Source organism: Leopardus geoffroyi, chromosome B1, assembly GCF_018350155.1.
Source record: "Leopardus geoffroyi isolate Oge1 chromosome B1, O.geoffroyi_Oge1_pat1.0, whole genome shotgun sequence".
Taxonomy (NCBI): domain Eukaryota; kingdom Metazoa; phylum Chordata; class Mammalia; order Carnivora; family Felidae; genus Leopardus; species Leopardus geoffroyi.
The window spans coordinates 139,990,379-140,013,373 of NC_059327.1; the positions used below are offsets into that span (position 1 = coordinate 139,990,379).

Consider the following 22,995-nt stretch of genomic DNA (forward strand, 5'->3'; position numbering starts at 1 on the left):
TGCTACTGTAAGAACTAAAGGTTCATCATTTATTTGGTTTTGCACCTAATGGTTGCTGAAGAACTTAACTAAGAATTGTCCATATATGAAGAGTACAGAGAGACTTTTCATAAGAGGCAGAGCAGAAAGAGGAGGAGAATTCTCAGATTCCTCTGTATGGTAATTCTCCAGGACTGGTTCCTCCCCCCCCCCCCCCCCAACTACCACCCCACAAAGGCTGTGCAGTGCAGCTGCTCAAGCCTTTAGAGGGAAAGCTGAGCCCCGCAATACATAGACTATCATGGTCATTTCAACTTGGTTTCTAAAGAAACTCCCCCATTGGGCCTCCTAATAGGTAGTGACAGAATGCTGAAGGATTCTAGAGGACAAGATACTCCTCCATGTAGGCATCACTTAGTAGAATTAAAGTGGCCCTTTCATCTGGCTTCTCTGATCCAGGCCTGAAAATTGTCTCTGGCCACTCGTGAAGATGCTAATTACCCTACTGCTGAAAAGAATGCTGACATCCCACTGACAGGCTAGCTTCATGGCAGACATCTTTGTCTAAATGATTTGTCCTTATATGAAGAAGACCACCACTTTCCAGCTAAAGATTTTCCCAACAATAATCAAGCTTTGTCTTCTCCCTTTTAGGCTCAGTATCGGCTTAGGGTGAATAGATATAAGTGGGATGGGATTAATTATCCCTCTTTTGCTATCATCTCCTCCTTCAGAGACTCAATGAAAATAGGTGGTCTCTACTCAAAGTGTAGCCCTGAGCTACAAAACAAGTATTTAAAAACACTTTCCAAATAATTGCTTTGAAGAAAATAGTCATTTATTGTCAAAGCATCCAACATACCTGGATAATCTATAAAGTTTAATAAATCTTTCCAGGGATAAAAGAAACACATAACTATTCAGACTCCATTTCACTGGCACAAAATTACACTTTGTATTAAAAGGAAATACATATTTACATAATGATGACATTCTTCATTGAAGTCCATAATCATTTCATGATACATGCACTTCCCCCTGGAAACTTAAATTGAATGGTGACCCCTTTTTATTTATTTTATTTTTTTGTAAGAACACAAACTGTCATCAAGAAATGCAGAAAGCATCTCACCCTCCTCCTTTACTTTATATCTAAAATAAATTTTGCCCTTACATATAATTATTACATCTAAACCGTAAGTGCTTAATAATTTAAGTAGAAACGTATGACAAATGCATCAATATGTTGCAATATATGACATTTTTAAAAATGTACCTTTGTTTTTGGAAAGTGAAAATGCGTGCATTCAAAAGAAAACCCCTCGAACAACCCACCCAATCAAAAATCCACCATCCTGTCTTGTATGCGTGCGTGCGTGTGTGTGCGTGCGTGCGTGTGTGTGTCTGCGTGTATAATGCAGGTCTCGGGTAAACAGGTCAATGAGAAGGTTGGGGTGGCACGTGTATGTGTGTGTGTGTCTGTCTTTGGGTGCAATGTTTCAGGTCACAAGGAGGTGGTGGATGTCCTCGCGTGTTTTTCCTGTAGGTGGCTTGACTGTGACTGTGCGCGCGTGGAAAGCTAGGGTCCTTTCCGTGTCAATTATGCGAGGTCATGTGCCTGGAGAGGTGGTGGCGCTCCCTGAAGGACTCATTGCAAATGGGGCACTTGAGTTTCTCCTCCCGCCGCCGCTTCACCAAGGGCTCCATCGCGTACTCCTTTTTGTGATGCGACCGCATGTGGTACACCAGGTCGGAGGTCATGCGGAAGGAGGCATTGCACTTGGCACACCAGTTCTGCGCGGGCAGACACAGCGAGGTGAAGGAAGGCGGTAGCAGCGTGAGCGCCGAGGGCAGCTGCAACTGCAGGGGCCCCGCGGCCGCCGCGGCCGCCGCCGCGGCGGCAGCGGAGCTCTTGGGCCAGAAGGCGGTGGCGTAGAGGAAGGGGTTCTGTTTGGGCAGGCCGCCGCCGCCACCGCTCGGCAGGGCCCCGCAACCTCCGTTCAGGTCCGCGGCCCCCTGGAGCTTCACGGCCAGAGGGTCGGAGGCGGCGGGGTAGAGTCTGGTGGGGCCCACGCCGTCGCCGGGGTGGCACGGCTCGAGCGCGCTCAGCTTCTGGCCCAGCACCAGCGGGGACAGCTGGGAGAAGGAGCGCGCCGGCTGCGAGAAGGCGCTCTTGCGCTCGTCCGACGCGGCGCCCTGGCCGCCGCCCGCTCCGCCGGAGGCCCCGGCGCCCGCGCCACCGCCCGCCCCGTTGCCGCCCGCGCCGCCCAGCTGCGGCACCGAGGTGAAGGCGCTGCCCCGCGCCGGGCTGCCGCCCTCCAGCCGGCCGGGCAGCGGGCCCCCAGGCCGCGGGGCCAGCAGCTTGTCGGCGCCTGCCGGCGAAGCGGCCACGGGCGTGGAGGAGCCGCCGCCGCCGCCGCCCGCGTCCTGGTCTTCGGCGGCCGCGCCCCCGCCGTCGGCGGCCGCGTCCTCCTGCAGACCGGCCGCTCGGGCCGCCTTCTTCACCTCCACGAAGGCGCTGCGCTTGGCCTCGCCCGTCTCGGGGCTGGGCGGCGCGAAGAGGCGGCCGTTCTCTTCCAGGCTGAAGTAGCTGCCCGAGGCGCGGTACTGCTGCGGGGTGCACACCAAGTCCTCCTTGGAGGCGGTCAGGGGCCGCTCGGCGAAGCGGCCCCGGCCCCCCGCCAGCCCCACGCCGCCGCCCCCCTCCGCCGCCTCCTCCGGGAATTTCCTCTTCCCCTTGCCGCCGCCTGTGGCGTTGCCGTCGGGACTCAGCTCCGCCTCCTGGTGGCCGCCGCCGCCGCCGCCACCGAGGCCCCGGACGGGGGAGCAGCTGTTGCCTCCCCCCGAGTTTTCGAGCTCCCGGGCCAGGTTGTGAAAGTCCGTGGAGGGCTTGGCGCCGCCGCCGCCGCCTGCCGCGGGCTGGTTACTGCCCTCGGGGGAGGGGGCCGGGTAGTGGTGGATAGGTCCGGCTTTGCCGAACTTGGGGCCGGGGCCCAAGGGCGCTTCCTGTTGCTGCGGCTGCTGGTCTTTGCCACCGCCCCCGCCCCCGTGATCCTTGGTGCCCACGCCGCCGCCTTGCTCTTCTTGGGGGCTGGCATCAGCGCTGTGAAGTCTCTTGGGACAGCGGAAGCGCAGATGCGCCACATAGGGGAACTCAAACTGGAAACGTTGGCTGCATTCCAGGCATGTGTAAGGGGACGACCCTGCTTAGTGAGAAAACACCACACACACGCACGCACGCACACACACACACACGTGCGCGCGCGCACACACACAGGCACACCACAGGATTACTAAGCATCGTCTCCAGACCAGTTTGCCATCACCCTTTTCACAAATCCACCTTCATCTCTCAGGACCTGAGTGCCTGAGAAAAGAGTATCCTGTCCGACCTGATCTAACTTTCCCTCCTGATTTGGGGCGCGGGGGAGGAGTGCAGTCATCAAGCCTAGTGTCCCCGATTCATCCTCACCTATCTGTCCCAGCTCGAAGTTTCCCTGCCCAGTCGCCCTAAGGGAGGAAAGACGACAGTGCGCCCGAGGGAGCCCCCGCCTCTCCCTGCGTCTTCCCCGCTAGCGAAGGGCCCCGTCGCAGGTCGCGAGCCAACCTACCATTCATTTTGCTGTGGGATCTAGAGGGGCAGAGCAAGAGTAACTCAGTCAGTTCTTTCCCGTACCAAACTAGTAACTCCTCGTCTTTGGCAATCCTGCGGAGAGAGCGGTAAAACAGCTGTCCGTTTTTTATATAGGCTTCAAGGTTCTGTTCCTCTTTATCTCTGGCTGATTGGACGAGACGCAGCCACATGAGACCTTCCGAAGAACCATTTGCTGCTGAGGTGTCTACCTACAGTTTGGAAAAAAGAAAGAATACAAGGAGGTAGGGGATGGGGATGAGGGGTGGGGGAGACTCCTGTGAGAGAATGAAGCCAGAGGAACCGGACCATTTCCTCTATGTTATTCTTTTCCAGAGAATTATCTGAGCTCAAGCTTAACCAAGACCCAGGTCGGCACCCATCTTCGTTTTTGTAACCAGGAGGCAAGATAACCGTCCTTTGAAACACTGTATCAATCATATAGATGAAACTGTGGTTTTCACATATTGGTGAGGAAATTTTTCCTTACAATTTAAATTAGTATTAACCTCTTGAGAATGCACTTCTCAATTATCTCACATTACACAAGTGTGAGGGATTTTGTCTGTTTCTGGAAGTTAAAAAAGCAAGTTTAGATCTTAGAAATTATTCTGTGGCATTGATTCATCCTCCTAATTTTGCCTTCAACAATTAATAGTTTTTCTTTGGAAAGACAGAATGAGAGAAGAATTATATCTTGAAACTCATACAAATTTAATGCTGTTTTATTGTCAAGCCATTAACATCTTTATTAAATACAAATTCTGGGTACTAGCTAGCTTACTAGAAAGAGTAACATTTAGGAGAAAACTAGGCCTCCTAGGTTGGAACACAAATGCAGCCAATGCTTATAATAAAAGAACTTACAGAGAGTAGTTATTATGCAAACAGCTTCAACCCTGGTTGAAATCTGCCCCAAAGTTAAGGAAGTTGTGTTTATCACCAGGAGAGCCTAGGACTGAGGCAGCAATTTAAAATTTTTTTTTTTTTTCAACGTTTATTTATTTTTGGGACAGAGAGAGACAGAGCATGAACGGGGGAGGGGCAGAGAGAGAGGGAGACACAGAATCGGAAACAGGCTCCAGGCTCTGAGCCATCAGCCCAGAGCCCGACGCGGGGCTCGAACTCACGGACTGCGAGATCGTGACCTGGCTGAAGTCGGACGCTTAACCGACTGCGCCACCCAGGCGCCCCATGAGGCAGCAATTTAGATACACCTGGTACTCCGAATCAAATTTTTGTCATTTATTCCAGAAATCAGTTGCCAATAATTTGAGCTTAATTTTTGTTTTTCTGTTTTTAATGTTTTGATCTGTTAAATAGGATGTCTCACATTATTTCACTTTCTACATTCAGAACCTATCTCAGATTGTCATTTGAAGGATTCTTAGTCAGTTTTCAACAGGGCATTACCCTCATACCCTGTGCACCACTGGCCAAGACTTACCCGGAAGATATAAGGGACTGTTCTCTTGTCTGTGGACTTGAGCGCAATGAAAGCTATGCTGTCATACAGGGAAGTATGGCTCAGGATGCAGGGACCGAATATAGCATTCTCAGGGATGTCGCAGGTGGTGTAAACGCTGGTAAAAATATCTGTTAGACATTGCTGGACAGCCTTGGCATCTCCATCCCAGATGCCCCGCTGGATGCCTGAATCCTCCATCACTGGAGACAGATACACAGGACAAGGAAACAATTTATATTATTCCTTTTGCCTCTATGAATCCAGGCAGAACATTTCAACTCTTAGACAAAATTTTCTTGAATTTGCCTGATTTTTGCATAGCCTTTATTTCCAAAATAAAGCCAGTGGCAGATTAAGTCTGGAGCATTTTGAAAATGACAACTAAGGAGTACTTTCCTCTCCTTCCCACCCCTCACTCGCTTTTCAAAATAATTGGAAGAGTGGGAGCTCAGAGTGCACTGCTCTCCAGAAGGAAAACAGGGCTAGGAAAGAGAGATCGGGTTTTTGCATCAGCTTGGGGGAGGATGGGCCAGGATTTGGGACCAGATTAGGGGAGAACAATAGGATTTTTTCTTTTTTCTTTTTCCTTTTTCTTTTTTCTTTCTTTCTTTCTTTTCTTTTCTTTTTTTTCTTTTTTTTTTTTTTTTTACTAGCATATAGATTCCTGACTGAAAATAACTTTCAACCCTTGGGAGAAAGCTCTTCTCCTCTCTTCTTGTTTATTGAACTGAGTGGCCAGGAGTTGATTTGTTTTGTTTTGTTTTGTTTTCTTCCAAAGAGGGGAGCAGCCTTAGTGAGCAAGCAGAGACAGCCGAGCATGGCGAATGGATTTCAAGTGGAGTGTCTGGGCCACTGATTCTGTGTCAGCTAACCTTTCTCTGCAGCCTACAAGAGGGGATGTATGTCTGCTCATTACCATAATCCAACACTGTCCCTCCGAGGCTTTAATTAAAAGCAGCAAGCAGAGGTAATTATTTTTTTCTCGACATGCTTATTTATGGATGAGGGTGAATCCCAGTTACCTTGTTATACAAGGGGGTGGATTGAGTTGCATGTACCTCATGAAGTAGCAGGTACAGGGCAGGCCTGAAGTGTCCCCTGGTTGAAATACTGTGTGTGCAGTGACTGGTGAAATCTCCCTTCCCCAGATATGACCCTGTCTGGGCAAGAGGGGGCAGCCCCACTTGTGTAGACCTCTGTGGGCTCTCCGACTAATCCACAGCAATTTAGAGTAATGCCCTGATGGAGGGCTCTGTATTAAACTGTCATAAAGAGACATTTTCCTTCCTTTGCCACTGGACACCCTTCCAAAACTTGTCATTTTTAAACAAAAACAAAGCAGGAATTTAAATTTTAAACTGGCCTTGAACTAACTGCCTTCTTAACTCTGACTGATTAAAAGACTCCCCCAAGTTGGTTTTTCCCTAACAACGTTGAGATAGGCAATAATTTATGTATGCTTTGTATAATTTAAGTAGCAGGAAAGAGTAGACCTAATTCTTTTCCTGAGTAGCTGTTCATTATGGAATAATATTAGTAATGTCCATTTTTATCCTAATGTCTATTAACCAATTAATCTTGCAAATGTGATTACAAGGTAGAGCTTTTTTTTTTTTTTTCCTTTCCAGCTAACAGAGCATGAAACTTTGGTCAGCCTCTTTTTCCATTCACACCGCTACATCCGGCAAATGTCAAGTATTGGGCTGTATCTGCCAGACAGAAACAAGAGAAAATATCCATAAAGTAGAAACTTACTTTATCACAGCATCTATCTCTGGGCATCTTTTACCCCACACACGTAGCCTTTCTGACCTCTAACTGCAAATTTAAATACGTTAAAAAATAAAAAGCCTTCAGAACCTCTCATCTCCTTTTCAACGGAATCCTATTCTCTCCTTTTCAGTTTCCTCAATTCAGCGTTTTATGCCTCAATTTCTCTCCTCCTTTTAAAAGTCTCTTTCACACAAGCGTTTCATTGTGCCGGGAGGTCGCCCCGTCACTTCGGGCAACAGCAGGGACGCAATCATTAAAATGCAGTTCTACCTAACAATATGGTGAAAAGATCCTCGCTACGCCGCGCTAATAGGGGTTCGCGTCGCCGCGGCGGCCGCCACGAGCCTCGAGCCGGCCACAATAACCGCTGGGCGAGAGCCCGGGCTCGCCGGCCGGCGTGCGGTCGCCCGTGCACCCAGCCGCTCAGAGCTCCGCCGCCGGCTCCAGGCCCCGCGCTCAGCGTCCGGGGGGGAGGGTCCTCCCCAGAGCCCGCGGGGCTCGCGGAGCGCCCGCGGCTGCCGCCGGCCGCTCGCCCTCCCGATAGGCAGGCATTGTCTGGCGGCCGCGCGTTCCCCAGTCGCTCGCTTCTCCCGCAAAGTGCTCCCCACCCGCTCCTCCCTTTGTATAACCGTATTGCCGGGAGAGATCCCTTCTCTTCTGGTAGATGACGAGCCGGACGGCAAAATTTTCCACTCTCCCCTAGCAAACCTGCCTTCCTCCCCATCCCCCTCCCACATCAAAGCACGGACACTTACCAGGAATAAGGTCAGGAACGAATCGCCCAAATAAGGCCACCTGGAACCGGGAGAGGCAATCGAGTGCTTCTTTTGCCTATTGTATCAGTGCATTTCCATGTCAAGAGGTGTTGGTATTGCTGTCTCGTAGGCTGTGCCTAAAGAGAGGAGAGAGAGAGAGGGAGAGAGAGAGCGAGAGGGAGAGAGAGAGAGAGATGGAGAGATGGGGTGAAAGAGATGAGGAGAGAGTAAGAGGGGTGAGAGCGAGAGCGAGACAGCGAGAGCGCGCGGAGAGAGTTGTACAGATGGACCCGATGCAGTGACTGACTGGCACGCAGACACACACTTTTTGTTTGCTGCACATAATCTGCCCAATGACGCGTGACAGCCCACGTCCCCTCCCTTTAACTCTTTGCTGGGCTGGGCGCTCCCTCCGGCGCCGCCTGCCTCGAAGCGGTCTCTCTGGCCTGCCTGCGCCCCGCAGGTCCTGAGCTCCCCAAGTGGCAAAGCCTCTCTGGGCGCAGCCTGGCCCGCATCCTCCTAAAGCTTCGGCCCTCTGGGACTGTGAGGAGGGGGAAATCAGTGTCGAGGTCAGAAAGGGGAGTACCAAAAGACCTGGAGCGGGCCTTTCTCCGTTTCTCTTGGCACTTGGAGGACCTCTGGCAGAGAGCTGGCCACCCAGCGCGCGCACGGACCCCGCGCGCCTTTCCCGAGTCTGAGTTTGGCGAAGGGGAGGAGGGTTACGGATTAGCCCCTCGGGATTCTCTGGCCACTGAGCCACCGCTGATTTGCGCAGCTAGTTGCCTGGGGGTGATAAAACGGCGCCAGCTCTCCCTTGGAGCGCTCACCCTACCATGCCCTTCCGAGCAAGATTCAGAAAGGATGCGCTTTGGTGAGAACTTGGCTCTGTCTCCCCCCGGATCCAGAGATGGGGTGAGGATGCTGGAGCGCGGATGCCACCAGATCGCAGCAGGGGACTTACTGGGGTCTTCTGGTCCCAGAACTCGAGTACCCGGGCGGGGGGAGAGGTGAGGGGGAGAAGGGTGGGAAGAATCCAGGTTACTAGGCTCAAGCAGTCCCAGCTCTTCCGCTGCCTGGCAAGCTCTTGGTTGTCCCGGAGGGGGTCCCATGTTGGGGGTGGCCCGTGTTCTAAGACCTCGGAGGGGGGTCGTCAAAGTAAAAATTATTACCGAGATGGGCTCCGGAGAGCAATTCACGTGCAGCCGGTGGTGGAAGAGCGGATGGGGTTGCCGCGGCCGTCTCGGGAGCCTCGTTTGTGCGCTAAGCCACTTAGAGGCGCTGGCTTGCCCCTTTAGTGCAGCAGCTGAAGCTAATGACTTGAGGACTTTAACAGCCTGAAAGTTGACTCCTTCCACAGGGGCCGCAACACATTTTCGCTGGGGGATCTCAGGGTTCTCTTTCACCTTTCAACTACCAAATCCTAAGGGAAGAAAGACCTTTAGTGTATAGACAGCTCCACTCTCTCAGCCCCACCCACAACACCACCGCTTTGAAAGGGGGCAGTATGTTAGCTTTAGGATGAATCAGATTGTGTAGCCGGCTTAAGTGGACCGAACAGAACCACGACTTAGGAAGGACACAGCCTCGGTTTTTGTTTTTGTTTTTGTTTTTGTTTTAATCCAGGCTGCAATAAGGTAAGTGGTTTGGGGGTTATCAGAGAGTACCTTAAAAGGAAAGGTGCATACAGTGTTTGACCCTCTCTCAACTTCGAGACCTCCCTCTGGCTCCCCGTGGGACAGCGAAGAACGTGCCCTTCCTCGCGCACCCGCAGTCCAAGGAGGCCAGGGAAGGTTTTTGCCGAGGAGAAATAAAAATGTGGGAGTAATTTCCGACTACGTGAGTTCTCTTCTTAATGTCTATCTCCCCCTACCCACCCACAGCCATTTCCACCCAGTCTTGGTTAGCCCCCTTCCCCGACCCCCCCCCCCCCCCCAGAAACAAGTTCCGAGTTCTTCTGATCAGACCGGGCGCCTGCCTCGGTGTAAACTGGGACTCCGGCAAAGAAGGGTTGCAAAAGCCCTATATATTAGGCAAAACCCTATACATTAGGGAGGATGAGGGGAATTTCCAGGTTAGCTACTGAGTTTCAAAGCTTCTTAAACGGGAATTGTCTTTTATCTTAACCTATCATTTATTTTATGCATGTATGAACACTTTTAAACATTGTGGTAAAGGGCAACTCTGACCAAAGCTCAATGTTGAGGGCTTTCACAAGTCCATATTAAAGAATCTGAGTGTTTTAGCCACTAGTTGTCTTATGACTGGATGCTTCATTCATATATCCTTTCTCTCTCTCTCTCTCTCTCTCTCTCTCTCTCTCTGCCTCTCTGTCAAGAAAGCATCTCTCCTTCCCCTATCACTTGTTTTAAAAAAGGGTGGAAGAATTAGAAGTGTCAAAAAAAAAATGCCTCAAACATCTGGAAGATAACCTGCAGGGATGAAGAATAGTGGCCAGACACTTAAGTGAATTCAGAGAAAAAAAGGAAAAAGAAATGGCAGGAGGGGCACAGATGTTAACAACAGCAAGTTAAGATAAAAAAGTAGCCAAAAGAGAGTTGTGGTCTCTTAGAGAGGTGTTCCAGCCTGACAAAGTGACAGTGTGTGTGTGTGTGTGTGTGTGTGTGTGTGTGTGTGTGTGTGCAGTGCCCAAGACCCTTATTCCATTAAACTGTTGATCAGAACACTCCTTGGAGCCTCCTTTTGCTGTTATGCAGAGAACAGAAAGTGTTCCTTCCCAGGAAGAGTCATCTCTCCATTCAATTCCATTAAAAAAAATTCTCCTACATATTGTAAATATAAAAGCATCCACTTCAGTGTGTGGGCACTTAGATAACCTTAAACTCTAAGTGGAAAACATTTTTCTTTCCGTTGGCCTTTCTTTTCTTAAATATACAGGACACTTAGACTATGTCTCCTCTGAAGTTCTGAAACCTAAACTCCAGTTTGTATAAAAATTAAAAAAAAAATGCTTCTGACACTTAAGTTGGGTGTGGGGAGCTTGACTGTCCAAATCCCAAGCTAGAAAATAGCTAAGATTCTATATATCAGTGAGGGGAGAGATGTATTGAGAATCTGGTCATCAGATACTTGTTCTCAATTCCACTTTTCTGACCCCTAATTAAGATTTCCCCTACTGATTTCAAATTAAAATCCCAAATAAAAGAATTTCTAACATTCTATGAATCCAACCAACTCTCTATCTTATGTATTGAATGACTGCTATAGCAAAAAACAACTATGGGTAAGATTAAGCTCAGCATTCCTACTTTGAGGGTTTTCCAGTATTTTGAGTGGTGCACATTTTGCCCGGTAATATAAATGGTCTTAATGACAATTATTAATAGGATGTAAAGAAAATGTAGAAATTACTTTTATTTCCCTAGAAATTTATGGGCTAAAATGGTGCATAAACTACTTTGAAATCACTCTGCGTTATTACTTCCTGGAATTCACTGATACTAAATGAAGGATTGAGGCATTTATTCAGTTGCAAACAGTATTATAAAAATGCATCTCAGTCAATAGTTTGATCTAATTCACATGGAACAATGGGTTTATATTTGGAGCTCTTTTCCCTGGGATTTTATTTCCAATTAAATAATTAGAGAGACAACAATGAAGAGTGAAGGTATGTTCACCTTGCTCTGCCTTAGCAAGGCTTCCTGCAATTATGGTACACACACACACACACACACACACACACACACACACACGTAGACAACTGCAGTATTGTTTTGGAAGAGAAGGCTGGAGAGATGTTGATGAATGATTCCGGAGGTGGTGCCTTTTATGAACTAAGTGAGAGGGTGGAGAAAGTGTAAGAAAGGAAATCTGATTCTTAGAGAGTATTAGAATGGAAATGCCCTTTCTCCTCCCAGGGTAGAGAAATGGGGCCCCCAAATACCTCAACTTCAGTTGATAGGAGGCTGGTGAAGTCTCCAAGAATAACTCACTCAGGAGGATTATTACCCTTTAAGAATGAAAGCACATTATTTTGCTTTCTCTCTTCCTTTCCAAGTCCTGGTCCATCCCCCTCTAATCCTATTTCCAAAGCACTACACCAGCAAGTCTCAGTTGCCAAAAAAAGAAAAAAAAAAAAAAAAGCAATTCATGGTAAGAGGGAAAATGCACTGGGAGACAAGAGGATGGTCAATGAAACAGACTGTGGAGACTTTTTCCTACACTTACTAATTTCACACAGGGAAGTCTCTGGATGGGGCTGTGAGTGTTGGGGGGAGGTACAGAATGGAACTTCATGGAAGGGTATTGCATTACACAGCCTTATCTTGGAGAATAAGAAATGTTCTAAGGGGTAACTCAGAGACAAGAAGAGGCAGACTTGCTGACTGGGTAAAAGTTTACAGGGATGGGGGGCACTTTGTTTTGTATAAGTGTACATGGCAATCTTAGTTTGGGTCTATTCCTTGCCTAAGTACTATAGATGGTTCATCAGGGATAAAGGAGTGAATGTTTGCCAGGCTGGTCCAGGGATAGCCAGACTCTCAAAGGATGGATAATTCTGTAGCCTGGGAGGAGGGTCTCCAGTCTCTCAAGTTCAGAGATCATTACTCCTGACTCACATTTTTCTTGCTTCATCCTGTTTCTCAATAAATAGGGTTGTTTTTTAATGCTGCTGCTCTACTACAACTATTCTCATTATGGTTATAACCTACCTTTCTCAAGCTTATAACTCTGAGGGATCTCAGGTTGCCCTTCCCCTTCTTTTGGGAGTTCAGCTCTGAGCTGGATAGCCTTTGAGGACTTTGTGTAATTCATTTCCTCTCCTGGATCTGAGTCCTAGTTAACTGGCTTACTAGCTTCTGAGTATGACTTTTAGCAGGGCTGGCCAACTGAGGTAATATTGGAGACAACTACCACAAATCTGAAATCAGTGCCTCATGCTCACCTGTGTGACTGTAACCTGTGAACCAAATCCAATATCCAGCATCTGACCTGTTAGGTTCTCCCAGCTTTTATACCACTCCCCATATAATATCTAGAGAGCTGGCAAGGACTATCCCAGTTTTGTCAAATCTGTAGGTTACAATGTCCTTCCTAGACTCAGACACCACAGTGCTTGAATAGGTCTCAGCAGGAGGAGGAGGGTGGACAGAAGGAACTATAAGTAGGGCCACAGTCACCACTCCAAGCTTCCTCACTCCCTGATCTCAGCTTTCCAGGCAGACTGGGGACCAAGGGCTGTGGAGCGGTCTCAAATGGGAGAGAGCATCAGATTTTAAGAAGACTGACTCTAGGCCTTAGGAATGTCACCACGTTGAGAGGTCCTACATCAAATTTCTTTACGCAGCCAGGAGAAGGGACATTATCCCAACACTCAGTACTTGAATCTCACCTCTTTATCTCTCTATTTTAGGCTGTGTATGATTCCTGAGTTAAAAAGACAGGTTCTGATTGACTTACACGGGGTTAATACTAGGAGAAATACCTAGCATCTGATCCCAGCTAGTTCTCTGGGGTATGGACTTTGATTTTCAATTGGGCTGCTGGGGGATGAGCAGCATAAACATTCCTCTCCTGGGAAGGGGGTCTAGGAAGAATGCACACATGCCCAGGACTTTCTAGCTTGGAATCTGTCCATGGCATACTTTCCTGAAGGCTAAAGAGAGAGGCAGACATCTGATTTTCTCTGAGGAAAAGGGAGGCAAATAAAGGGGAAAAAAACGGAAAAAGATTTGGGGGAATAGATATCAGTCAGTAACCACACAGCACCAAATCATATTGCTTTGCTAGAGCCTTGGAAATATAGTTTGATTTCTTCACAAACTATGCTCTCATACCTAAACTGCTCCCCTGGTCATATAACATATTGGACTGTTTGAGTGAAAACCATCTTTCATGATTTTGATTCAAGCATCATAGGCACTTAAAAACTACCAATGTAAGTCTTTCTTCAATTCTAATACTTGGAGAAGTGGTATCTTAGAGAATTCAAAGATCAACTTGTCACAAACAGCAGTAACTGCATGACTACTATAAACAATACTGTAGATACATTACCAAATATTAGAAATAACATGCAAGGAGATTGAAAGTTATATTTGTTCTCTTGCTGATTGAAAGGACAGTTCCCAGACTGATTTGATAGTCTTCTGGTAATATAATATAAACATAACCAAGATATAATTCATAATCTCTTCTAAAGTTTTGAGGAAAATTCATATTTTAAAAATAAATAATATCCAGAAATATAAAATAAATTATTCACAAAATCCTAAGAAAAATAAACATATTGACTATAAAGACCTGGATGTTGAGGTTTCCCAAAGGCCTAGAATTCAGTTTAGGTCTGAACAATTTTTATATCTAATCAGATATGGTTCTCTAGCATGTGTGTGTGTGTGTGTGTGTGTGTGTGTGTGTGTGTGTGTGTTTAAGCTGGTTGGGAGTGAATATTGTTGAGGGTAGCAATTAAAAAAAAAACATTCAGGACTATCATTTTTCTTGGCTCCAAGTTCACAAAGTAGGCGGTGCTCCTTGTTGTATGTTTTCACGTAGGATAGTTCTGGAGAAGATAGTTTGTGCGAAGTCATATAGAAGAGCAATTGTTCCAGGAGAAGCCAAATTGAATAGAGTTCTAAAGAATAGATTTCCCACATATGATTTTAGTATCTAGTACCTTGTGTGTGTGATCAGATGCCTCATAGCATTATCTACATTGCAGAGTCAGTTTACCTGGGGTTCTGGGAAGTTAACGTCTCAGACAAGTGGGGATCATCTGAATGTGTGAAAATATCTTGGGGAAAGTCAATGTACTACTGAGAGTGTGGCTGGTTCCATGCTTTATGCCTGCTACACGCAGACAATTTCTGATGTCTGGAGTCCCTGGTGTCCATGTCTTAGTAAAGAGCACAGCGACAGAGCTGAGTGCAGAGAAGGCCAATGACAGACATGGGGCTCAATGTGGGCTAACAAGGTCACCCTGGGAGAGACTCAGGAGATTACCCTGACAGTATCATGAAGGGAAGACACGGCTCCCACTATGTTTGGGATGAGTCACCAAAGAGTATGGAGCCTCACACTAGACAGGACCTGAACAGAACAAGACTTGCCACCTTCAACAGGGGATCTCTCTTTTAGAAGCAGCTCACGTAAACCATGAACGTGAGGGAGGGGGTGGGAGGGAGAAGAGGCCACGAGGTGAGCTGGGTGTGCTCCAGACACGCCCTGGACTGAGCAGGAAGGAAGCGCCATGTGTTCCATAGTCTCCAGTGTGCTGCTGCCTCCCTGGAATTATTGCCAGCCCTTGTCTCCTGCTAGGCGCCACTTGCCTCGTAGAAAGGCATCCTGAGGGCTGGCGCGAGGGAACAGCAATGCTCTTTTTACCACCACCCTCCTCCCAGCCCGCTTCGCACGTGCTCTGGTAGGCAGTGTCTCCCCGCCCGCCATGCACCCACCCCCTTTCCAGAGGCGCCATGCACCCACCCCCTTTCCAGAGGCACGGGTCTGCATTCTTATCTCATATATGCAGGGCTGCCGGTGACCTCTCTCAGCCTTGGTTTTCCTCCTCAGCAAACTAAATCTGCAAAGAGCTGCCTCCTGGGTCGCGGTGAGGACAGAAAACCAGGGCGAACGACTTTTGGAAAGCCAGTTTCTGAGCAGATGGTAAGGGATAACTTCCAAGAGCCGGGGTTAGTTTCATTTCAGTCTTGGACATCCCAGAGAGGTCGCAATACCTTTATTAGGGAGCATTCTTTTGACTCACAAGTCTGGAGAACTGACCCAAGAAGGACCAACAACTCAGGTTCAGGCCCCAGCTCCACTAGGGGAGCTAAACTCTCAGGGTTCGAATCCTGGCCCCTGACCTCGGGCAGGTAATTTAACCGGTCTGTGCTTCAGGCCTCCATCTGAGAACCGAGAGTGGTAAAGGAAATTCTATTCATAAAGTTATTGAGAGGGGCGAGGTGATACTTAGCAAGTGCGGAGAACAACACCTGGCGCATATTAAATACTTAATTCAGTGCGGGCTATTGCCACTGTTAGTAACACTGCCTGCGTTTTCATTTTAAAAAATTTGGGACTTGTGCACCCGCTTTCAAAGCCACTCAGCGAAGGCTACAGGAATTCTCGAAGTTTCTAGGGAACCCGGAAGGAGGTACTGGAGGATAGAGGCAGGAAGAATCTGTTCAGGTATTCAGGGATCGCTGCTACTGAAGGAAGGGCCCGAATGTTCCAAGCAGGGGCGGCAATCCCCATTCCCTCCTCCCCTTTACGGAAGAGGCAGCACTTTTGTGCCAGGAGGCTGATTAGACTTCCATCCCTCAGTCGTCAGGGGGTCCTTTCGTTAGAACTGATAGCGGCGCCACGTTAGAAACGCAGGGATGTTAGAAACGCAGGGCAGCAAAGGCTGAGGCAGTTCGACCCCGCACGTAGGACAAAAAGCACGGGATGCCTCGCGGGTTAACTCAAGAGCTGCAGCCAGAAAGCCAAAGTGTGGGTGGGCAGAGAAGCCCGGGGCACCACGCCGCCGGTCTGATCGGGGCTCAGGGCCTCTGAGCGACGCTGCCCCTTCTCTGCCTCGAAGGGCGGCGGCTCAGCAGCGGGCGAGCTCTGGAGCGTGCAGGGCAGCCGCGGCTGTCCCCTCCACACCCAAGTCTGGGGAGCGAGGTGGGCCGCTGCCCGGGGTACTTCGAACACAGCGAGTTCTCTCACTCCCACTGCCTCTGGCCCCGCCCCGGACGCCCGCACGCGGGCTGCGCGCGGAGCATTATGGGCCGCAAGGCCGACGGAGCCCCTTTCGGGGCCGGGGCTGCAGTGCTGAGCTTCCTCCCCGGGCCGCCCGCCGCTTTCGCGCAGCCGCGGCCTGGAGCAGGCGCGTTGTCCGCCCCCACGCCTGTAGCCTCGAGCTCTGGGAAATCTCCCGGCCAGGCCGGGGCCCGGTGACCGAGGTCAGTTGTGGGCTCCTTATTGCTCTTTCTTGTGAAGGATCCCAGGGGTGGTGGTTAAGAGCTCCAAATTTGGCTTCCTAAACACTTCTATTAGGAATCTACTAGCTCTGTGTCTTTGAGCGAATCACCTAACCTCTCTGAATTTGAGTGCCCGCATTTGTAAAATAGCAAAAACAACATTTATCTCACAGGGTGGCAAGAGGAAGCCGGGGTTCAGATCCCAGCTGGACTTCTTGCTGGGCGAGTTAGCCTCTCTGTGCGTCTGTTTCCTGTGAAGGAAAGGGATCTGTGAACTAGAGAGAATAGCGTTTGACTCAGAGGGTTATAATTAAATGTGATAAGCCTGGCAGAGCATTCGGCCTAGCATGCAGCAGGAGCCCCAACAGTTAATTACTTAAAGTATCTCAGTGCTTGCCACTTTGAAATCTAGATAAATGTAATTTTTAAATCTTGCTTTTCCTGCTTCACTTTCCCTCATTTTCAGAGAGAAACAGTGCACAAAGGTGTGTGTGGGTATTTGGGGTGATAGTACCCACAGAATTGGTTAGAATTAGCTTGTGGCCGGAAGCTGCATGCCTTTCCTTCCTCCTAGCTTCTCCTCTTCAGTTTCTAGGGACAAGGTAAAATAATAGGAAAGGCAGAGAAAAGGAGCTTGGAACATGAAAGATTCTCAACAAACGTTTCTTGAGTAGAAAATGTCGTTGTCAAATGTTAAGAAGATAAGGGGTCTGATGTGGAATGGGAGACCCACGATTGGATGTGGCTTCCGTGTCTCTGTGCCCAGCTGCCAGTAGGCAAGTTGGGAGCATTTCTGTCTTTAGTCGTGGCCCCTGGGAGGGGGAGACCTAAAGGAGGGGTAGAAGAGAGGGTGGCACTGCTCTAGGGAACAGGTTTGGGGGCAAGAGGAGTAAAGGTGCAGCCTACTGCATACGGAGAAGGGCTGCATTCCTGCAACAGACAGAGAGCATACCTGACTCAAGAGAGGTAAAACTCAGGTGAGGGGTTGAAAAGAGAAAAGATGCAAGGGTCAGTCATCCTGGGGTGCCTTAGACCTTCAGCGGAGTGTTGGAATCTCTATATTCCCCAAAGCTTGAAAATTCAATGAGGAGCCCCAAAACTGTCATTCCCAGACATCCCTTAATCATCCTCGCAGCTCAGACCCTTTCAGAGTGGGGAGCATACCTACATCACCATATGCCTCATCAGGGCCCCACTCCTTCAATACCAGTGACCTCCTCTGATTTTTCGGATGGGAGCACTTACATCCTTTTTTGTTCCCTATAGAGAATAGGATAATGGAGGATGATGTTTTACCCAGGAACTAACAGGACGTCCGGGAAAACCTGGCCCCAGACAGCGTTCAAGACCATTCCCTTCTGCTTTTTTCCTGAGGGCAGAGAATGCTGATGCAGCAACAGTCACCTAAGGTATTTCATAACCTTCTGGCTCTTAGTCTCCTCTCCTCTCAGACTGACTAAGAAGTGATGTTAGCGGAAAAGAGAATACAATAAAATAAAACCAATTCCTCAGTGTTTTGACCCCCCCCTCCCACCACCAGCAAAGGAGACAACTGGTGAGAAGGAGCCACAACTTGGAAAAGATTTATTTTTCCTGGCCATAAATCTCACCCCCTTGTTCCTCTGCCCAGCGAAGCATGATAAAGTCCTTTTCCATAAAGTATTCAGTATTAGAGCCACAAAGCTCCCCCAATCAGTAGCCATCTGCTTCTACCATAACTGCTGCTCCCGAAGCAGGGAAAGCAGCAGCAGAGAAAGGGCACCACTGTTAGGCTGCTGGACAAATGAGGAGACTGAATAGCTTTGGTTTTCCTTGTGTATCTGTATCTATAGAGACAGGAGAAGAAAGGCCGCATTATATTGATACAACAATTGTAAAACAAAACACGGAAGAGGCATCTAAAGGGCAGTATCGCATGCATCAGGGGTCCCCAGATAAAAGGGGAGCTAACAGATTTATAGAAACCTTTAATTGGTTTTCAATTGAAAGCTAAAGAGGCTGGGGCGAAGCTGTGAAGAGTGGCAAAGTGCCCTCCTTCAGCCGTCTGGGAGGCGTGATCGATTTCATGGAGGGAGAAAAGAATAAGGAACCGTCCTGCGCCTCTGCGAGAGCAGGGAGCCACGCCGTGTTACAAGCTTTTCTCTTTGGCTAGGGAGTTGTGATATGATCATAAGAACAGAGTCTCTCAGTCTCTCTTTTTCTTCCTCCCCCTCCCTTCCACCTTCCCTTCCTCTCACTTTCCCTCAGACTGGCAGACAAGTGGAGAGGGAAGGAAAGGATGCACAAGTAAATCTATTGATCTTCAGAAGCAATAGATCCCAGCCTAAAAACACCCAGCTTTAAATCTGTTCATCTGCCAGGAGGGAGGCCCCTTTGACAGGAATAGGAATCCCACCCTCACCCCACCCAAATCCCCTCCTCTCTCTTTTTCTAGACTCAAACAGGAAAAGCAAAAAATCTCAGGAGACTCTCCACTGCGGTAGTACAGTGAGAAGTCTTTGCTTGTGCCCACTGGGGTTATTTCAGAGCAGAGGCTCCACTCAGCCCGCCACGAGCGCCTTAACCCCTTCCGGCGCAGCCCATCGCGGCTCCAAACGGGCTCGGTTGGCAGTGCCCCACCCACACAGTACCCCCCACCCAACCGTCTGTCCATCCGTCTGTCCCTACGGCTGATTTATTGACCCGACCCTCCGTTATCTTCTTCGATTTCCTAATTAATCGCAGATAAAAGGCAATGGTGCAAATTACAATGATGAAGGGCTGGAAGATGGTTTTGATCAAAATGGGAGAAGGGAGATATGATTAATTGGACATGAGAATGAAATCTCAAGTGCGAGGAACAGGCCTCAGGGGGTCAAACCCTGACCCCTGAATGTTGTGGGTGAGCCCTTCTGCCTGCTTTAGCGCCTTCATGAGGAGGTAGTCCCTCAGATTAGGTCACTTGGGTCCCAAGCCTGTGGAGGAGAGAGAACTGGGGTTCCTCCCGGGCTTCCAAACTCTCTAGGTGCCTGCTGCCCAGCCCACTCTCTCCCCTCCCCGGACATACTCTGCTGCTGCCCCTGCAGAATTTCGGGATCCCTGGCCAGTGATTCCACTGTCCTACAGGTACGCCTTTTGGCTGAAGTGCACCCCGTTATTGCATAAATGCCTGGCAAGTCTCTCACAGTTCTCCAGTCTTTGAACATTCCTCTAGTGAGTGGGGCTAACTCTTTGTGAAACTGCAGGAAAACAAGTCTAGTAGGTCAGAGATTGTATTTGTTCGTGTAAGGGATTAATAGAGCCCCTTTCTGATGCTGCTTTCCAGAATTACATTCGGGATTAAAAAGCAAACACGGCACGGGCACACATTTTGCATTCACTGGTGGTTGTGATTAATGTTTCCGAGGGGATTTGTGCTGGGAGCTTACGGAACGTGCTCTCGGGGGTCTAATGCCCATCGGCCGCGTCGCCGGGGTGAGAGGAGGGTCTGCGGGCACGCGCCAGAGCACGGGGGATTAGAGAGGACCTCAGATGGGCACAGACGCCCGGTGCGGTGGCCTTTTAGTGCCGTCCCGGCACCCGGCAAAACTGCTTAGGAGGAGGAAGCTGTGAGAACTGTCCCGGGGGACGGACTTGGGGTTTTTAGGGATATGTGTAAAGGGAAGATGCCCTCGAGTGGGCTGACTTTTGGGTGGGAGAAAGGGGCTCAGTACCAAGCCTCTGAACTTCATACATCTGTCCTGTGAGAGGAGTTCGTTCCCCACTCCCGGTTCAGGGGAAGCGCTGCTCCCGGACGCGTCACTCACCGGCAAATAAAGAGTCGCCCGGCCCTGGCCCGTGAGAGAATGACCTCAACCCCTGCCGCCAGTCTCAGGGCTGCTGTGTCGGGCACTCAGAGGAGTATCTGTGGAGAGGAGCCGGAGTCTAGGCTTGAAATGCATCCCCTTCCCCAGCATCCCCCCGCGGGCAGACAAACCCTTCCCCGAGCGTGTGCAGGGACGAAGGAAGGAGAGGAAGGTTCCAGAATGGAAGGAGGGACACGGAGGGTAGGAACGGAACCTGGCAGGCAAAGTAAATAGAGAAGCAACTAGGAAGCGAGAGAGGGTGGTAGGAAGAAGAGGAGAAAATGGGGAAGGGGGCGGCCGCAGCTGCTGGACATTACCGCTCTCCGGCAGAAGGGGGCACTCCGCCCGCCGAGACAGCCTCCCACTGGGCTGCGGCGGGATCCCCAGCAAAGCCCGCCCTCCAGCCCCGGCTCAGGGGAGTTGGGCGCCCCCTCCTGGCAGCTGCACGGTCGCTCCCCGCGGTCTTGCGGGTGCTCCGGTCCAGCTACTGCTCGGCCAGGACTGGGAGGTGGTGCGAGGAGGAAGGCCAGGGACGGAGAGTGGGTGTGAGGGCGCCACGAGAGTGGCCCGGCTTTCCCGTCTTTTCCTGCCCCCTCCGCCGCGGCTTCCTCACCTGGGGCCTGCAAAGCTGCTTCCCCGTGAGCGCGGCTCCCGCGTGCCCCTCCGCGGCGGGGCTCCCGTCCCAATCAGAGCCTGTGCAGGAGCCTGCCCTCCTCTCAAAGCAGTCCATCCTGGTCTCTGCTGCAGCAGCTGGGAGGGAGGGAGGGAGCGACCGCCGGCTGCTGCTGGGCGGCGTCTGGGGGCCTCGAGCCCGACGCGAGGAGCCGCCATCTGGAGCCTCGGCAGCGGGAGGGGTGCGGGTGCGAGGGAAGGGGCCTGGCGGCCGGGGCTCGGGCCGAGGCGGGCAAAGGACGCGAGTCTGCGGCGCGGGAGCGGCCTGAGTGCTTGCGTGTGTGGCGGAGAAGGAGAGAGGGGTTTGGCCCTTGGGGAGGAGGAGCAGAGGCCTGCCCCTGCCAAGGCCCCCGAATTTCGGGGCGGTTTCGATTGGCAGGTCTAGCGAAAGAGCGGGGGACCCAGTAGGCAGTTCCTCCGATCCCCGTTTCAGCCGTTTCCCCCGGGACGGGAGTGTGGAGAGCTGGGCGGGGTGGGGGTGGGTGGGGTGGGGAGCCAAAACACACCCGCTGTCCGTCAGAAGTGTTTTTCTCATTTCCCTTCCCTCCCACTTTGTTCATCCCACTTCAGGAAACATTCCTCTCCAACGGCGTGGATTTTTGGACACCTACACATTGAGACAACTACTCAGGACGTGGGATAGTCACTGATAGGATATCACCCTTGGGGACAAATACATTCTAGTTTCCAGTGGACGGTGGAAGAGGAAGGGGATGAGGTGAAGAAAACTCTTCTTGGACATTTAGCATAGGGAAGGAGAGAATGGGGGAGGGGTAGGAAGTGTGGTTCCTCCCCTTTCATTTCAGATCCTTCCAGTGTTTTTATATCTTCAACTTAAAAAAAAAATTCCCGAGTTTGAATGGGAGAGGCGAGCAAACTCAAGGAAGGAAAAAGGTGTGATGAGTATAGGAGAGAGCCAAGGGATCTGTTCAGGGAACTCCAGCTCTCCAGAGATGCCCTCAGCCATAGGTTTTAGCCTAGTGTAAGGGGAGCTGATTGGGTACATCTGCTGTGGCGGGAGATCTGAATTAAAAAAAAAAAAAAAAAAGACTCCATGGCATTAAAACATTAAAATATACTCCCCTCCCCCAGCTGTCTCCTGTCCGGCAGAATGGCATTATGTAAAAGATCTGGCATGTCACCCAGTGGCACATCTGGTAGGTGTAGATGGCATTCATTAGCACAGGGCTTCTACTCTGCAGCATGCCAAAGCCCTGACAGAGATACCCGCTGCCAATCATTCATTCGCTGCCAATCCCTGAGCGCGGCCGGGCGGGATGGCTCCCTTCCACCCTGGCACCAGGACTGGAGGAAACAATGTGTTGAGATATGAAGAGATGAAAGCGGAGCTGAGGATGCAAGGCACCCAACAGATGTATCCCGTGAGGAGATAACGGTGCGAAGAGTCATTTAGCAAGGAAGCATATGCAGGATCTCAGGAGGGAGGCTCGGGCAGGGGTCCGCCTGACTAGGACTGAGCGGAGGGAGGGGCCGGGGAACCCCTTCAGAAACCTCAAAGTTGAAGTTTCTTCTCTGAATACAAAGACCACCCCCCAACCCTAACTGTAAGACCCTCTCCCCATCCTGTGTGTACTCTGTTCATCTAACCAGCTCTGAAAAGATGAACTCAGTCCTCCCTAAGGCTTTTGGTTACCAACATAAAGAAAACCTTTAAGACCTGCTGTTTTTAATGTTGCACCATTCTCTTTGCCTTGTAATTTGAGAGGGGAGAGAAGCCGTCAGGCTGTCTACTGAATTTTAAAACATAGTGTGTTGGGGGGCACCTGGGTGGCTCAGTCGGTTAAGCGTCCGACTTCAGGTCATGTCTCTCAGTCTGTGAGTTTAAGCCCCACGTTGGGCTCTGGGCTGACAGCTCGGAGCCAGGAGCCTGCTTCAGATTCTGCGTCTCCCTCTCTCTCTGCCCCTCCCCCATTCTCTCTCTCTCTCTCAACAAACAAATAAACATTAA

At 50.2% G+C, this 22,995-nt stretch overlaps 1 protein-coding gene and 1 long non-coding RNA gene across 7 annotated transcripts; one reads left to right on the plus strand and one right to left on the minus strand.

Moving 5' to 3' along the window:
- Positions 1 to 795: 795 nt before the first annotated feature.
- Positions 796 to 21,493, minus strand: PRDM8 (PR/SET domain 8). Of its 6 annotated transcripts, none has more exons than XM_045473622.1 (7): positions 20,968 to 21,493; positions 20,316 to 20,413; positions 8,776 to 9,026; positions 7,607 to 7,743; positions 5,058 to 5,278; positions 3,591 to 3,822; positions 796 to 3,185 (listed from the first exon to the last, which is right to left on the minus strand). In XM_045473622.1, exons 5-7 carry the CDS (start codon positions 5,274 to 5,276, stop codon positions 1,576 to 1,578), a joined length of 2,061 nt encoding a protein of 686 aa, XP_045329578.1. In that variant the 5' UTR covers positions 5,277 to 5,278; positions 7,607 to 7,743; positions 8,776 to 9,026; positions 20,316 to 20,413; positions 20,968 to 21,493; the 3' UTR covers positions 796 to 1,575. The 6 variants fall into 6 exon arrangements, with proteins under 6 accessions (XP_045329578.1, XP_045329579.1, XP_045329581.1 ...); XM_045473623.1 differs by lacking the exon at positions 20,968 to 21,493 and adding an exon at positions 20,672 to 20,696; XM_045473625.1 differs by lacking the exons at positions 20,316 to 20,413; positions 20,968 to 21,493 and adding an exon at positions 9,271 to 9,448.
- LOC123595790 lies at positions 16,053 to 22,708 on the plus strand. Its single transcript, XR_006711379.1, has 3 exons — positions 16,053 to 16,512; positions 17,797 to 17,939; positions 21,597 to 22,708. It is a non-coding gene; the product is annotated as an uncharacterized LOC123595790 (long non-coding RNA).
- Positions 22,709 to 22,995: the final 287 nt, after the last annotated feature.

Bases quoted from the DNA above. Each gene is read 5' to 3' on its own strand.
- PRDM8 (XM_045473620.1), bottom strand. The intron at 3,823-5,057 runs GTAAGTCTTGGC...TCCAAACTGTAG, and splicing joins CAGTCCCTTATATCTTCCGG to GTAGACACCTCAGCAGCAAA. The intron at 3,186-3,590 runs GTAGGTTGGCTC...TTTCTCACTAAG, and splicing joins ATCCCACAGCAAAATGAATG to CAGGGTCGTCCCCTTACACA.